Source organism: Cheilinus undulatus, linkage group 3 (assembly GCF_018320785.1).
Source record: "Cheilinus undulatus linkage group 3, ASM1832078v1, whole genome shotgun sequence".
Taxonomy (NCBI): Eukaryota; Metazoa; Chordata; class Actinopteri; order Labriformes; family Labridae; genus Cheilinus; species Cheilinus undulatus.
In genome coordinates, this window is record NC_054867.1 from 46,122,363 (window position 1) to 46,140,839 (window position 18,477).

The following is an 18,477-nucleotide window of genomic DNA, read 5'->3' on the forward strand; positions in this document are numbered from 1 at the left end:
AAAAGTACTCTGTTACTGTCCACCACTGGTCATAGGTTTTTTAAAAAGCTTGAATTTTGTGTTGTTTATACAGAGTTAATTTGAGCTGCTCATTCTTTTCAGAGACAGCATGTAGCACCTGCAGTTTGTTAAAACCGCCTTGATTCCCTTTAAAGGCTCCCCTATAAATCCATTGTGTTTAAAGTGCCTTGTTAATGATGGTGTTTTCCTATCAGTCTGCATGTGGCCTCGAGACGAGGCTTTTTTTAGGCTGCTGATTCAAAGCTTTGTTGAATTTTCCTTTGGATGTTACGTCATTAGTTTTCAGAAAGCATATGGAGCACATGTAGCTTTTTGGAACAGCCTTGTTTCCCTATTTATTCCCCTGTGTGCGAGCTGAACTCAAACAAAAAGGATATTCTGGGACAGTTTTTGAGATGAAGGTGCCAGATCAGGCCTTGGTTTCCCCTCTCTCGGTCTGTTTGTCTGTTAGACCAGCTGTGATGCGGCCCTCTTTGGAGAGGCAGACGGAGAACATGCAACCTTTATTCCAAAAAGCCAGGCCCGCCGGGATGATGCTTCCTAAAAACAGGCGTCAGATGGCAGCGAGAGCCGTGGACATGAGGGGCATTTTGATGTGCGTCAACAACGGCCTCCAACACTTGGAGCGAGAGCGAGCTTAGGATGCAAAATAATGGGGGAGCTGTGGCGTCACTATAACGGCCCGTGTTGTTCGCTGTCAGGAGCTGTGCAGGAAAGGAGAGCTTGAGAGACATCTTGCTGAAATATTCCCAGAGTTCATTATTATTCTATCAGCCCTCTGTAGTCAAGCACATCCTCCTCCCTCTCTATTAGCTCATACAGTTCAACTACAGTAGCTACATCTCGTCTTTAGTCCTGCTGATTGTTATTCATAGCGATGCAGAGGAAAGTCACACTGAGAACAATTTGGTTGTGCAGGAAAGAGAGACAGGGAGAGAAATGGGTAAAAAAAGTGATCACTTCTCTTTAGTCAAACTGCTTCAAAGCCTGCACTCCCCTCTCTGTCAGGAAAGCTGAAGCTGAGGCCAGGCAGACACCCAGGATCTCTTCCTGTTTTCCCAACTCCTCATCATGCTCTTTTTCTCAGAGAGAAACTTTTTCAGGGCTCATCTATGAAGGCTCTGAAGTCTTCTGCCGCCTCAAACTTTGCATGAACTTCTTTTGTTTCTACAAAGGCTTCTGGGAGTTGAGAGCAAAGGCGAAATTTTTTCTCCCTCTCTTGTGAAACAGCTCGGGCGAGGCTGTGGCATCTTTTTGTGAAGAGTTTTTGAGGCTTGTGTGAGGTCTTAAAGACGTGTCATGTTTCACTTAGCAGTTTGGATTCCAGACGGAGGAGAGCAGAGATGACAATGATTTCAGCTTGGTCCAGTTTGTTCTTGGTGTCTCTAACAAGCTCTCTTCAGTCCGCGATCGAAATCATCAGAAAAGAAATCCAGTACAGCCTGGTGCTCTCTTTTCCACGCCACTTTTTTGAGCATATCTAGGCCACAGTCCCTGTCTAACCTCTCTCGTACCCTAAATCTCCCTTTACACATGATTGAAGAAGATTTAACAGCAGAGATCAGAGTTTAAAAATCTGTTTAACCTTTGACCTCTCAGCATCAATCTCAGCTCTGCAATCAAACTGGAATTAAAAGGTGAGACAACAAGGATTTAAGCTCCCATCAGGGCAGAGCAGGTAGTCATTCTGACTGTATATAGACATATATGTTTGATGCTTTGGATTAAACTGCACGGAAGAGTTACAATCTTGTACTCAAAGCAATGTAATCCTATGACTATAGATCTGAATTACCAGATAGTTTATAACCCTTAACACTTGGCAGAGCTATGCTTTGTTTGACTATGGTGAGCAAACTGGGGCACGGACTTATGAAGGGTTAGCATGAGCTGTATGAGCTCAGAGTGGTGCAACATTATTTTCTGATTGTTTTACAGATTTTACACTCTAAAGAAATAATTGACACCTACGCATAAACATGCAGGAAGGTACAAGCTTTTGTTTCTAGTTGCTGAGAGTTTGCCCCTCCTTGCTTGCTGTGTATGTCTGCTCCTTCCTCCATCATAGACTTCATTGGTGACTGTTTTATATAACACCATTGGACAAAAAAGGTTTGCAGAGGGCCTTTATCGTCTCATGATAATGCACACGTTTAATTTTAGTGTTGTAGACAGACAAAGAGATAGTTCCTTAAAAGAGTGGTTCTCAACCTTTTTAGCCCATGACCCCCAAAATAAAAATGCCATAGACTGGGGACCCCCACTGTACCTGGAGGTGCTTGAACACAGCCATGCATAAATTGGGGTGGGGGGGGGGCTAGCAAAACCATGGTCCATTGTGAAGTTAAGCTGTGTAAATCATATTTTATATTTGACCTGAATAATATCCACTCATATCAAAGAAGAACCAAATATCTTTATTTAGTCATTCATGAAGTGAATGGCCTCCTCTAACCTTTATCTACTGAGTCTAAAAATGGCGATTTGGACATATTTTGTTATTATGGCTGTAAAATAGTCAGGAAATGCCCTAATTTTGAGAGCTCTGGTCCCTTTTCCCAGGAGTAATTGAACTTGACTTTTCAACATCTGGTTAATGATTATTGCACATTATATGGAATTGTCACCAGTTTAAAAGAGGGAAAACACAAAAACAGATTTGTTTTTCATGGCTTTTATGAAAATAAATTTTGTTATTGCTCATGAAGTTTTGATTTGACATTTGAAATGTGAACCTATACATGTTTTGAACAATCACCAGTCATTTTTTGAGTTTAGGACTCTGGGTGTGCAAAACACAGTGAAAAAGATAACTATATACATAGGCGACAGTTAGTGCAAATAAAGGTGGAAAAATGCATTTTCAACATTCTCAAGTAACATATTGTTATTACACATGACAGACACGCACAAATGCCACTATCTAATGCTATTTTTTGAAAACAAAACACCACTCTCGCTCGCTCTCCTTTCACTTTCTTCCTTCACTCTCCTTTTCTCCTTTTCAGAGTTATAGTAATAATACTCCAGACATATAAAACAAAGTTAAAACACAGTCAGTAGGTAAAGACTTAAATGAAAATAACTTAGGTATAAAACATAATTAAAATGGGTTGAAAATTGATAAAATTGGTTAATAATGGCAAAAAATGTGGAAAATGTGGTGAAATTAGATTTCACATTTTTGGGTCAAAGTGGCAAAAATGGGCACAAAAAATGGTAAGAGGGGATTAAAAAGTGGCTGATATGGCTTTAAGTGCAAAAAATTGGTGGAAATAAGGTGAAATGAGATGAAAATCTGATATAAGCTGGCAAAAATTGGTTAACTGTGGTTAAAATGGGCAAAAAGGTTGTAAAAACTGATTGATAGAGGTAATAATGGGTCAACAGAGGCAACAATAGGCAGGAAGTGGCAAGAATTACATTAGAAGTGACAGAGCAGGCAAAAAAGTGAAGGAAAGGGCTTAAAATGGACAACAATGGGGTTTAAGTGGCAACAAATGTTCTAAAATTGGCAAAATTGGTGTTAAAAAGTTATGAAAAAGGGTTGACATTTGGTAACATTGGTGTAAAGTGGCAAGAGTGTAATTTTTACCCACGCCGAGGGGTTATATAAAGGGTTCCGTATCTTTGTTTGTTTGTTTGTTTGTGTGCAAGATAACTCGAGAACAGAAAGTCAGATCTTCACCAAACGTTCAGGGAATGTTGGGATAGTGACAGGGAAGAATCGATTAGATTTTGGTGATGATCCGCGCACCCGTTCGTTTTTTTCTCAGACTTCGAAATTTTGAACACCATAGTAATTAATGGGAGCGTGAGTTCCTCAGTGGCGCTGCTTAGGCGTGGGTCTGCCGCCTCAGACGGCCATTCTAGTTAAAAATATTCTGTTTCTTTAATGCATCTGGTGACCACCTCAGAGTGTCTCATGACCCCCAAGGGGGTCCCAACCCCAAGGTTGAGTACCGCTGCCTTCAAGGTTTTGCATTGTGTCCCAACCTGCACACTTTAGACTGTGAGCTTCTCCTGACTGACACTGATGCCCATAAAATGTCCTAAATAAAAAAAATTAGATAACACAGCCAGAGAGCAGAATCACTGCAGACACTTCTTCTACATTATTAACAAGTCAGAGGAAATATTTTATTTGGATAGACATTTTGTCTTTGACAAGGCAAAAAAACATCACAGTTCAGTCCAAAAATGTAAATGAAATGCTTGAAAATAGCATAATACACACGATGCCAGCGTGTCAGAGGATTATTTTGGCTGTCTCAGCAATCAGAGAGAAAAATGTAGCTTGCTTCTGTGTTTCTACTGACCTCACTGTTCTCAAAGATATGATCCAGCTGAGCGTAAATCTGAAATATTTACAACAGTTTGATTTAGTTAGTTCATCATTTAATCGAGCAAAGATCGATTCAAGGCCCTGCATGCCTTACCTGTGTTTACAACAAAGTCCACACATCATAAAATACACAAATAGATAGATACATGCAGTAGTTACATGCATAATAGATGGATTCATCATGATAGGTGGGCATTGAGATAAAGATAGTCTATGTTGGTGTTAGGATTGAAGGTCAGTTCATCATCAAGGATAGTACCTCAGTATTTAGATGACTCCACTGTGCAGTAACAGGTTGGTTTCTACATAAATCAGTCAGCGTCTTTTTTGTCTTAGAGAGATGAGAGTCTGAGTCACGACGCCATTGAACAGAACATCCAGAACTGGACTGTGGCATTTCTCATGGTTCTACAAAAGGCTGATAATCCTTGAGTCATCAGCAAATTTAACAGTGATTTTAATTCAGAGCACCTCTGACAATTAATAGTGTAAAATATAAACAACAGGGGTGATGAACAGCAAGGGAGAGATAGAGAGTGATGAATGACATGCTGGAAAGAAGCCACAAGCTGGAAATGAGTTCAGGCCACCAACCACAAGGACAGCAGTCTCTGTACTAGGGCTGAGATTTCCCACAGTCTCAGTATACTTATCATGCTACAGAGGCCACAATATGATATCATGAGACAGCTGTTTTTATTGTAGAGGATAACAGCAAAAGAAATTTTGCTGTAAAAACAATTGAGGGGCATTACTTTTCGGGTGTGGCGGAGTCGTGACATAAGCAAGCAATAATGGCGGAAGACATTAGCGAGGATGGTGCTAAAGCACCAGTTTTATCAGAGCTTGAAGAGCTTTCTTCGTTTAAAGAAGAACAAAGAACAGCACTGAGTCCTTTTCTTTTCAAAAATGACAAAAGTCGTGTACTGATGTGTCTACAGTCGCTGTGGTTCGCGTTATGCAGTTCTCTATGGAGTTTATTCCTTCAGTAGGAGCGCAGCTCGGTAGCGGCTACGCCACATTTTTTGTTGCTCTGATTGGACTGTAAAGATTTGACAGAAAGTTCACCAATCACCCTCTGAGTCTTTTTGTAAAGGCTCAGCCCTTTCCCAAACACTGTCTGTGAGAGGTTTACCAGATCAAAGTGTGAAACAAATCCATCTGGCGTGCCAGGTTAGGCTATGATAAAATACAAATACAATAATATTTAACCCTTTAAACTAGGGATGCACAATAATATTGGCGTGATGTCTTTATCTGCAAATAGAACAATTTCTGCCGATATTTAAAACTTATAGTTTGGTTTTGAAATCAGCCTATATCAGCTTTAAATACAAACGCCAAAGTAATCAAATATCAGGCTGGACCAACAGACCTGCATCAGCTGAAGTCTTTTCCTTTGTTCATTCCTTGAACTTTAAAGTGTGTTTTTTGTGACTGAACTTTGTTAATTTGTTCATCCTCAAACTCTGAATTATGTGTTTGAGGAGTTTTAGGTCTGAACTTCATTTAGGTATTGATATTAGCTTATATTTATTGCTAAATATTGGCATTTTGGATATCCAATATGCATCCCTGTTTTAAACTTGAAGTGGTCCTCTCTCTTGTCTCTGTTGCTGTTATAAGCCCACTTGTATTTGCAATGTCTTTCTGATTTACACCTGCATAAAACATAGACACCACAGAAAAGTTCACAAACTAAAGAAATTTGGATTAAACAGCCTGTCTCACACTCCTTAAACAGCATCTTGAAGCTAATTTTCAGCTACGCCGTACGGCTCAACACTTTACAAATCAAATGTTGCCTTTGATTTTTTGATGCCATTTAGAAGTTGAAGAAAATGCTGACTTTAAAGGGTCATTCAGTGCCAGATGTGGCAGGCTAAGCTGTTGTTGCTAATTGCTAATTAGAGTGGTGTCTTACCTGTAGAGTGAGACTGGTGTCGCTGCATTATTTTACCTTGTTTTTGCACAGCTTTGAATGTCCAACTCCAGACTTTCTGGTGTTTGAAGAAACTCCACTATCTTTACTTTCAGTCTTGCTGGCCAGTAGACTTTCTCATCCATAGTACTAGAAATTTGTTTTGATCAGAAGCATGCTGCTTAGTTTGTGCTTCCACCTGTTGGCTTTTTGTTAAATGCACTGTAGGTGGTGTGTATTTTAAAACTGCCATCACAGCATTTACAGCCATATCAGTTCTAAACATCTGTATTGATACACTTACTGGCAAGGAGCACATGACGAAACCATATTGAGTATTTTAGTACAGGCCTGTGCATTTGGCACGTGAGCTACAGGCCACCCTTGCATACTTTAACTTTAACCTCTATGATTAGTCTTTGAATAAGAGTGACAGGATCCCACAGTTTTCAAATGTTCATGACAAATGTTCAGTCATGCATCCTCCTTTGTCGTCTCAGAGGTTATTTTTCCTCATTTTTGATGCTTATCAGACTTTTTTTAAGTGGAGTGCATCCCACCACACAGCAGCTTTGTGTTAATTTTCTTTTGTTTTTAAGCAGAAGTAAAGGACACTGGCAGTGAATATAAAGCACAGGAATGAATTGTTTTTCCATCCGGTGTGGGCGGTACTCTATCGTGGTCTGATCTGACCTCATCCAGTCAGGAAAGTGTTTTTAAAAAGTCCCAATCAGGAGAAATGGATTAGTTCTCATAGCATTGTGGTTTTGATGAGACAGGAGGTGGTTTAACTGCTGTTATCCTGTCTACTTTTTGCAGAAAAATAAATTTCCTCCTACGCACCTGTCGACATGAAAATGAGTGCTGGCATGAGCCTTTAAACTCATAAAACAAAATACTGAGGTGACTAACCATTAATTTGTTAATGTGTCTGTGGGGCACGGGCTGTATTTTCTCTGTGCTTGTTTATGTTATACTGCTCTCATAGAGCATCTACTGATCTAAAACAAACAAATCTTCTCTCTTCTTTAAATTAAATCTAGAGGAAATCCTCACACAGGGATTTATTATATGATATCAAGCACTCAATATGTGTGAAAATAGCAGAAAATGAAACATCCATCCGATGAAAGGGTAGCTGTGTTCTGCAGGAGAAAACAGGTAGATGTAGCAGTGTGGTATTGATCACTTTCTGAGGGTGCATGTCACCAGGATAGATTTCCTTCTCCGCTGAAACCCTTCAGAGAGAGCGCACCTCTATGTTTTTATTGACCCTCCATGCTTCTGCCTGTGTTTCTGCAGGGAAAGTATTGAACACGGACCTGCGCCACTACCTCAGTCTGCAGTTTCAGAAGGGCTCACTGGACCACAAGCTCCAGCAGATCATACGGGACAACCTCTACCTACGCACCATTCCCTGTAAGTACTCCATACAGAGCTGCATATAGAGGTGGCATAAGGAGGCGCAGAAGTGCTTATGCTTTTGTATAAAGGCTCCATTAGAAAGTTTGAGCAGTGAGTTTTCTTTGTTACTGAAGTAAAAGGGAATAGATAAGTGGACTGAAAATGCTCACAGTATGAAAGTGAAAAGTAGCCCTCTATAAAACATCTAACCTCCTCTTACAAAGTAACCTGAACCTCGTATGAGATGGTTTTAAACCCAAAGTATTGTAAGTTTAAAATAAAGTGAGTACTTGACTCATTTTGTTCCAAGTTAGTGAACCAAAAATCTCCTTTGAATCAGCTCCAATGCTTTTTACATGTGCTGCTTTATTTTATCAAGCGAGAGTCCTCACAGGTCACAGAGGACACATTCTGGAGAAAAAGAAGAGAAAAATGCATTTCTTGAGATTTCCAGGGAAAGAAAGGAATAAAACTTGAGTTATCAATTAGATTCTGAGTAAGTCTTTATGTATGAAAGACATACTTTACTTTTATTGACCTTTTTAAAGCTTTTGACATTGGCTTTTCTCATACAAGCTCTCCGTGATATTGGTATTGGCGTTGACTATATGGCCTGTGAATTATTCCAGCATTTCCTGTGTGATAGATTATTGTGTGTTAAAGCTGGAAATACTCAGTCTGAGTTTTTGCCATTGACAAAGTTGTTCCACATGGCTCAGTTCTGGGTCCTGTGTTCTTTACAATCTATATCAGTGTTACTCAACCCTGCTGAACCACAGAGCCATATTGTTGAAAAAAATACCTTTGCAAGAGCCACAATCTAAGTCGTGAAAAGTGGTAAAAAATGGTTAAAGTGGCAATAAAAATAAGGTAAAGGTGGCAGAAATGGTCAAAAAGCATCAAACTGGGGCAAAAATGGGTGAAAATGGGCAAAATAGGCATGAAATGGCTAAAACTGGGTTAAAAATTGACAAAAATGGGGAGAAAGAGTGGCAAGATAGCAGAAAGTGGCAAAAATGTCTGAGAAGTGAAAAAAATAAGTTACAGGTGGCTGATATGGTCAAAATGCAGCAAACATGTAGCAAAAATGAGTGAAAAGTGACTAGAATGGGCAAAAAGCAGCAAAAAAGTGGGGAAAATGTGGAAAAAACTGGCATTTAATGGCAAAGGGTAGCTTAAATGGGAGACAAATGGTGAAGAAAAAATTGCAAATGGGTACAAAAATATATAGACAAATTATAAAATTAAAGCCTACTGTATGTGTAAATTTGGGAAATAAACTGATTTATGTGGCTTGCGATGGATGGAGATCAGATTTTCCTTTTTAAGGTTTTCTGGGGAAATGATAGATCAAATCAAGACGTAAAGAGCCACAAATCATCACAAAAGAGCCACGTGTTAAGTAAAACTGATCTCAACAATATTGTCTCCTTTATTAATGATTGTGATATCCATCTCCAAACAGATGATGTGATTTTGTGTTGTTTTGATGATTCTGTACAGTTGCAGGATTACAAATTTCATTTATTATCCTTCAAAATTCACTTGCCAGCCTTAAGCCTCTTCTAATTGTATCAAAACAAGACTAGGTTAAAACCTCACATACGGCTGACTGCAACTATCTGGGTTGTCTGTTGAAATGGCAAACTGAATTGTGTGTTCTGGCAGAGTGGTTGGTTTTTGGGGTGTAATTGTCCTGTCCCTGGTCTCACAGTGTGACTGAATTGTCGAATGTGTGCATATTTAGGATTATAATACTAAAAATGTTTTGAAACCCCTCCTTTTGTCTTGGTTGTCCCATGTTTTTAAAACCAGTTGAGATCTAAAGTCATCTGGTGTGAAGCCAGCGTGTCTCTAAGGGAAAGGCAGAAGTATACATTTATTTCTCATTAGCATTAAAAAATATTTTTTTTATTTGTAAGCCTCTTGATTTAAGTATGGACATATGGAGAATATAATAGAACCTAATATAGTCCCTTGTGGGACACTATTTGGTACCTCAGGGCAATGATTCTCAACATGGGGGTCAGAACCCCACTGGGGTCCAATTACGCAAAATTGTAACCCATTTTCATCACTTTTTCTCACCAATTTATCTTATTTTAACACATTTTTGCCACGTAGACTCAGTTTTTGTAGAGTTCAAACCCTTTCCAACACTTTTTTCTGCCTAGTTTCACCTCCTCTAAACCCATTTTTGCCCCTTATGCCCATTTTTGACAGTTTCATCCCATTTTTCTTCCCATTTCACCATTTTTTCCACCCATCATTCACTTTAAACCCATTTCAGACACTTTGTAATCCCCTTTTACCACTATTTATGCTTGTTTTTGCCATTTTAACCCATTTTTGACAGTTTCATCTAATTTTTCTTCCCATTTCACCATTTTTTGTACTCATCTTTGTCACTTTAAACTAATTTCAGCCACTTTGTAATCCCCTTTAACCACTTTTTTTTGCCCATTTTTGCCACTTTAACCCATTTTTGCCATTTTGTGCTTATTTTTTGCCTCTTTTATGTAATTTTTGCCAGTTCTGCTACTTTCAAAATCCAATTTCACCACTTTTTTCATCAATTTTGGCAATTTTTAACCAATTTTAGCCATTTTTAACCCATTTTAATTCTGTTTTTAAGAAAAGGGATTTACATTTTTAAGAAGGCAATTTACTACAGCATAAGACAATAATAAAAAGTGTTTATTTGATAAAAGTTATTATTCAGGTTCAGTATAAAATATGGTTATCACAGCTTAACTTTACAATTGACCATGATTTTGCTGACCCCATGGGCCCCCAGTTTGCTGGGCTTTATCCCCCCTTATGGCCAGCCTTGTCTGCACATAACTGTATTCCTTTATTTTTGGGGTCACAGGCTGAGAAGTTCAAGAACCACTGCCTAAGGGAAATAATACAAAATTAACTTTGTAAACCATATAAAGTAAATGACAGTCATAGGTTAGCCAGGCTCTGTAACAGAGTGACCATCAGTTTTAAAGGCCTACCAAAAAATTTAAATTGAATGAATCCTTTCAACAATATCCTCACTGAAGCGAAAAGTAAGTTTTGAAAACTTTTGGAGAAAAAGGTAGAAAAATAGGTTGTTGTTTTAAAAGTTAAATAATAAATAGTCAAGTTTAGACACCAGAAAAATCAGCCCAGGTATAAAAACAAATTGTACCTCATTACTTGCCTCCTCTGCTGCGTGCGTAACTCTCATTCAGTAGACTGAAAGCAGCGAGCAGCACAAAGAGAACCAGGAATGTACGGTATGACCCACTTTCAATGCATATATGCTTTTATCTGAAGCACCTTATGGGAACAATGAGGATGTTGTGTGTGCTTCACACAGCTGGAAATCAAACCCACAAGCTGTGTTAATGTGCTCCCTTTTCATGGAGGCTGAGCACACAAACCCTCATATTTACAGCACTAGAACATTGTCATCCCTTCACACTCTTCAATGTCACCATAGCAACCCCGGCCAAGGACATCTCTGTAACCTCTATGTAACTTATTTACGGCTGTAGCATATCATGGCAGTGATCAAAGTCATATTCTTTCCATAAATAACGCCGCGTTTTCCCCTCGCTGCTCTGCTTTCCCTCGCTGACATTCTGTTCAGCAGGGCCGTCACCAACTATTATTGTTTGCTCAAATCAGTAATGGAGTGGTAAATAAAGAGTCTGGTACTGCTCGAACTGCCAAGAGCCTCTGCAGAGAGCTGCAGCAGGATACATTATCAGGGTAACAGCAGTTTATACCTGATGGAAATGTCTATTGATTGCAATATTTCTGTAATCAATATGGATATTAACAGCTGCTGATTTAAGAGTCTGCAGAACTGCTGCATTAAATTATTCCCTTTGTTATTCCAAAGAGGGGAAATGTTTAATGATGGCACCAGTATTTTGAAGTGCATGAGGACTTGATGCAAACCTCAGTTCCAAAAAAGTTGGGACATTTTTAAAATGTGATTGAATAAAGAAACTCTGCGTTGCAAATTCTTTAATTTTATGTTCAATTTAATGAAGTTTAGTTCCTCCAGATACTTTATGTTCAAACTTATCAAAAATGTACACGCATTCTGAATTTGATGCCTGCAGCATGTTCCAAAAAAGTTGGGACAGGGGCAAATAAAGTCTGTCAGAGTCGTGGAATGACCCACATGTATGCAAGTGCCCAAAAGACATGAGAGGGGAAGTGCTGCCTTCTCTCACATCCAGCATTTCAGTCAGTTGCCCACAAACATGGCTGAACTTGACTACACTGAGAAGATTACGGCTTTGTATCTGTTGTGGAAAGCCCGACCAACTGTAGTAGACAACTGAAATCAAGTGACGGACAAATGTTTGCACAACTTACCAGGCAATCTGACCTCCTCACTCACTTTCGTCCAAGTGAGCTCCTTTTAAATCCTGTGCCAGTAGAACAGGCGTGTTGTGTCGTGTTGCTCAGGCTGACCACCGACAGACTCCTCAAGTTTATCCTCCATTTTCCATTTCAATGAACCTCCTCCTCTCTAGGCTGATCTCCGGAGATCCTCTGGTAACGTCACCAGAGGATCTCTCTGTTCAGTTCAGATTCTTCAACTCTTGCAATAAGAAGTTGAAGCAAATGGTGCGCTGAAGGTGACGGGTTTTGCTGCATTTAAGCAAACTACTTGCTCCATTTGTGCTCCACATTCTATGTCCTGAGGTGAACTCTCATCTGTCTGGTCTTTACATTGACTTTACATGTAATTAACAGGTGAGAATGATTTTACTTGTGTCTGGTTTGAAAGTGAATACTACTTTCAGTACTTCAACTTTCAGTTTCTTTAGTTCTTTAGACACTTAAAGAGTGTTGTTAGGACAAAAGGCGATGTAGCACAGTGCTATACATCCCAACTTTTCTGGGATGTGTTGCAGATATCAAATTCAGAGTGCATGCATAAAAAACTTAAATTTTTATCAGTTTGGTTATTAGATATCTTCCCTTTGTGCTGTATTCAATTGAATTTAGGTTCAAAAGGATTTTAAAATCACTGTATTCTGTTTTCAGTCTTCTTTGTGGATGCAGACAGAAACACCAGTGGAACGGTCAGATATCTGAAGTCCTAAAATGAAATCTTGATGCTGTTTCCTTTTTCTTGTTTAGTCTTCTTCGATGATCAGCTTTGTCGTAATTTAAATGGAAGCATGAAAAATTATTAAAATGAGCATGGCAAAGGTGTTACAACAATAAAACTGCAAATTAATATCATCAGGGTGTGTTGCAGCAGTGTCATTTCCCTCAGTTGTGAAAATAGCTAAAAAAAAAAAAGAAATAATTGGACCATTTTCTTTAGTTTTTCCTGATGCCCCTCTAATTTACATTCAGAGTTTCAATTTGTACACATTTTATTGCTAATGCATTTTCTACAGGTCATGCAGAGGCCGCAGTCCTGAAGTCAATCTGTTTCTTAACAAGCTAAAAACTCATGCAGGTGTCAAACAGCTAACTGAATATGTTTTCTTCCCTCTGACAGTTCCCTCAAAAAAGATGCAGCTTAATGTTTAAAGATTTTGCATCATAAGACTGCTTAATCTAAGACTCCACACTCATGAATCTCACAGTGGGATTTTTTTCATCAGTGTGAGAGGGTTCAGGGCTGTCCCACTGTCAAATTGGACCCCTGATGCATCAAATTACATACTTCTGCAAGTCCAAATTGATGTAGTCATTCCTGTGGGACTTACTTAGAGTTCTTTGCAAACATCATGATGTGAAGGGCATGATCATCCAGCCCAGCAAGTTTTATTTCTGATAGAAAACTGATGATACTTGTAAGTTTATCAGTAACAACATGTAGTTAACTATGCATTCAGCTCCCCCTCCTTCTATCAGGTAGTTGGGATATCTAAATGGTGAATACTTGTTTTGTTTGAGGGGGCCAGTAGGGTCCACTGGGTAGGGTAGTTATGCCTTGTCCAAACAGAGACGAAAACGATGTATTTCCTTTTCCTTTTGAAAAAGTTTCCATAAATACAGGATCATTTCAGGAAATGTAACGCTGCCACAGAAATACACCAAAAGAGAGAAGAAGATTACAGAAAACTGCCCCAAACTTTCTCTTTGTTTCCATTCTGGTTGTTCTCAGTGGTGGATTTAAGAACATCTGGTGTATGCTGTTCTTGGTGGTGGTAAAGGAGCATCAGATTTTGCTGTAAAAGCTATAATAAGCTCAGTAGCTTCTGCAACATGAACACAACCCTGTAGTCCACCATTGTTGTTTTGGTTTTACACGTGCGGTGTAAGTGGGCTATGCTATGCATGACATAATCATTTCAAGAAAGATGCAGTTGGTTGTCCACATGGAGTCGAAATGGTCGGCATATACAGATTTGTTCACTCTGGTACCTGGTTTCAAAAAGTAGCGTTTACAGCCTCCCAAAACGCCGATACGACAAAAAAAAACTTTTGCATATACTCCTGAATTAATCTCTGTGTGGCCCTGTGTGGGCCTTAGTATCAGCATTGGCACTACCTGCAGCTTGCATGTGTGACCCGTCAGTCTACATAGCTGGGGTGAGGGGCTCAAACAGGGCCTGTAGATGTTTGGATCCTGGGTCTGTTGAAGGTGGCTTTACCGTGGAAACTATGAGTCTTGCAGTAGGTTATGTGGCTCATCAGTGGCCCATTGAGGCATGAATGTACAACTTATTTTGGTTGTATAGACTTGGCTCAAAAGTCTTTCCAGTGAGCACATTGCTAGAAACTGGGCTCTTGTCTGCCATTGGAGTTGATCCAAAGTTCGGTTGAGACCACGATTTCAATATGGAAGCCGCCATGGATTGGCTTCAAAAGCTGTTTGAGTCCACCAATTACACTGCTTTTGACATTATAATGCAAATGACATTTTTCTCTTATTTTCCTAAATATTAATGCAAATGACAGTCAGAATATTTTTCAAGTCATCAGCCGTTAGAGCATAATTCAGATGTTTTTGAACAAACTTCATGATGATAACCATTTTTTTTAATAAAAACCTCAAAATGCACTGTTCCACATTATTATGTTTCTTTTAAAACAGAGTTTTAAAAGATTTTATAGGTTGAATTGAATTTGCAGCATTTGAAGGTCATGTTCACTGAAATCAAAAGCTATTTCAATCAAAAACATCTTAACAGCCAAAGTTACATGTTAACATAGAAGACATTTGTGGCTGATTCAGAGCACATCATTATTATTATAATTATTATTTTCAATTTGTTACATACAAAGTTGTAGAAGGCAAAGATTGAAGTCAGAAGAAACAGACACCCAAAGACACACACAGATTTTCAAGTCTCAGATTTAATGAGTAGGGGTTCTTATGCGGGGTAAACAAGATAAGACTTAATTCTAAAAATTCTCTGTTTTTCCCCATAGACCACAATAGGGTAAATGCTGCCATCTAGTGGAAAATAGTAAAAAATACAATTTTCACAAAAATACTACAGAAAAATCCCCAGCATTTATTGCATGCATTAGCCTATTCCAGAGGTGCACACCATGCATGCACCTCTGGAATAGGCTCCAGCCCAACCGCAACCCCCAACGAAATAAGTGGTATAGAAAATGGATGGATGGATGGATAGATCGGACCAAAATGGACACTAGGGACACAGACAGTAGGATTTTTGTACACAGTGCATTTTAGGTATGGAGTACAAGTTCATTTTTCAACAAGCCATCAAAATTACAAGAAATTGCCAAAGCTCGTGCCTGAGGCTTGAAAACCCTTTAAAATTTTGACAAGATGAAAATGAAATTCCCCAAGAATACTACAAAAGGACACATGAAGGTTGAAATGTTATGTTCTGTTTTCTTACCTAAATGCAGCACAAATGAGCCTTCATGCTAACTAACACCCCCAAACGGACTGAGAAATTTTAACCCATTCAAGGAAAGGCTAAATTATTGATTCAACAGTGACAGGCGATGGATTCTTAGACTGATTTGATTGACAACATCTATTTAGTCACTTTGTGGCTATTCTAACAGTTTTACTGATGATTTTCTCCCCAAAGAGTGAACATGAATGTCTCCCTGGCTTTATTTTTGCAGCATTATATAACACTGTAATGAAAGACGCATACATGCTGGAGGTCTTCTCTTTTGTTTTTATTCAGTGGTGCATCTTCTTCTAGGAAACATGATGAGACATAATGGTGTGTCTCATTCCTCTTTTTATATACCATCCCCTCATGGACTCACGCATAGCTGCATGTCTGGCGTCATTAAAATCTGTTGGGGTTCAGAGTTCAGGCTTTAGGGAGAAGACCAGGATTGGACCAAAGTATGGAAGTGAAACAGGATAAACAAGTAGACACAACAATGATGCAGTATCTGTATTTACGTATCCGCGGTAATCTTTGCACAGATATTTTGGGTGAAATCTTTCCCACATCCTGTTGCTGCAGCCTGACTCTGCTTAGAGGAGCGCCATAATTGAGTGTGGAGAAGGTTTTAGTCACATGCAGAGCGACTTCTCCCGAGGCGATGACAGACTCTGAGGCACTGCACTGTCACAAACAAGTAGCATCTCAGCTCCGCAACCCCCCCGCGGGCCTGGAAGTTGCTCTGTCTCGTTCAGAGGCGTCTCGCATGCACAAGTGTGACATATTTTCAGGAAGTAAGCTCCTTACCTTTCATGTATGTTTAATTTTGTTGTAGGGTTTTGGGTATCATCTGGAGGAGAGAAATATTGCAGAACTACTGCTTTTTCTTTCTGTTTTTGTTGTGCCTGTCTGTCATCCCTTTATTCACTCCTTGATTCCGCCTTATATCTGTCAGTCATTTCTGAGCCTCGATGTATCCTGTACAGTTGAGTTCAGCTTGAGCTCTTATTGATTTTTTTTTTCCCACACAAACCTCCTTTGTGCCGAGAGAATCTCACGCCATTTCTGTGGACTGACAGAAAATGATTATAGAGAATTAAATAATTCACACCATCACTGATTTCTCTCACACGGACGCTGAAACCTGACATTCTCACCTTCATCTCTTACAAACCCACATTTCTATCACTCACCTGTATGCACACCTGCATCTTGACAGCAGCTGCTAACGTAGCCCCTGTTTTTTTTCTCATACAGTAGCAGCGGTCGTTGAGGTTTTACAGCCCATGACCACCATTCATCATCAGCAGCCAGTGGGCTCGCTCCTCGCCGCCCGAGCCTGACTCCCTAATCCCCGGCTTGAATTACTGTCTTAATGAGCAAGAGAGCAGGACTCGCACGGTGACGGCACCTCCATCATTCACTCGCCCGCTCTCAGCCTCCCATCATTCACCCTCTCTGTTACACTTTCACTCTTTCTCTGTTTCAATTACCCAAGCCTGCCATTTGTATGAAACTGGGATTCATTCTGTTAGCTTTAACACTTCTCTCTGACTTATGAGTTAATTTAGAATGAATTTTAATGAGAAAATAGAAGTAAAGATTTGGAATTACTGACTTGACCGATGCAATAAGCTTTAAATGAGTGCAATGAATAAAAACACAAATCTGCAGCTGACAAACCCATTTCTAGAAGAGTTGGGACATTGTGGGAAATGTGGATAAAAGCAGAATACAGTAAAGTGTTCATCCTTTGAATCTAAAATAAATTAAATTCTGAAGAAAGACAGAATATCTGATGCTCAGCCTGATAACTCTTATTCTTCATTGTTTTTGAGGCCTGCAACACCTTCAATAAATTTGGGACACCGATAACGGGTCCTATGCAAACCCCAGTTCCAAATAAGTTGGGACGTTATGTAATGTGCATAGAAAAAAGAAAAAAGTTGAATGAGAATTAGAATTCTGAATTTGATGCATGCAAAATGCTTCATAAAAGATGGGACAGGGGTAAGAAAAGTCTCTGAAATGTGTGAAATACTCTAAAAACACCTGGGGCAATCCACAGGTAAGTTGGAGATGACAATATTAGTGGGTAGTGTTTATTTCTATTTATTTACTTCAGTGTATAAAGCCAAAGAGTTACACATACATCCATTTTTTTCATACCGCTTATCCTGTTTGGGGTCGCAGTGGGCTGGAGCCTATCCCAGCTGTCATTGGGCGAGAGGCGGGGTACACCCTGGACTGACATGTAGAGACAGACAACCAGGCACGCTCACATTCACACCTACGGCCAATTTAGAGTCACCAGTTAACCCAGTAAGAATGTCTTTTCGTGGCGGGGGGAAGTCAGAGTACGTGGAGAGAACATGCACAGAAAGGCCCGGACTAGGAAGCGAACCAGAAACCTTCTTGCTGTGAGGCAACAGCACTAACCCCTTCACCGCCATGCAGTTACTCATAAAAACTATTACAAACACAGACCAAACAGTCATGAGTCACAGAGCTCAAAGTCATCGGTCAAGACATTTACAACCCAAAGCATCATCCTTCAATGCCTTCAGTCTACTTTTTGAAAAGTTTAAAGACACCAGCTCTTCCAGAATGGAGTCTCTGGTGCAGTCATGGAGAAAGTATTGGCACCCCTGGAATTTTTCCAAATAATACACCATTTACAAAATACGGCATTTCTGGGAGAAATGGTGTATTTTGTGGAAAAATTCCAGGGGTGCCAATACTTTTGTCAATGATTGTAGAAGAGCAGCACCTAAAACTCCTTTTACCCATTTTAAGACGGATTTTGGGAATAGAGTCTTGTGGCTGAGTCACACAGTGAAGATTGTAGCTTCTAGAACTTTTCACTTGAATAGAATCACACAAGTATGATGAAGCAGATTGAGTAAAGCCTACATGGCTTACAACCTACATGGCAATGATTTAGC

The 18,477-nt window shown here is 39.5% G+C and overlaps 1 protein-coding gene across 2 annotated transcripts in view; it reads left to right on the top strand.

Moving 5' to 3' along the window:
- Positions 1-18,477, top strand: part of LOC121506925 (membrane-associated guanylate kinase, WW and PDZ domain-containing protein 3) — a 395,012-nt gene that overhangs the window by 253,659 nt on the left and 122,876 nt on the right. For both annotated transcript variants that reach the window (XM_041782974.1, XM_041782975.1), the window contains exon 2: positions 7,590-7,706. In XM_041782974.1, the coding sequence (XP_041638908.1) occupies positions 7,590-7,706 (117 nt within the window). The remainder of the gene's footprint in view (positions 1-7,589; positions 7,707-18,477) is intronic.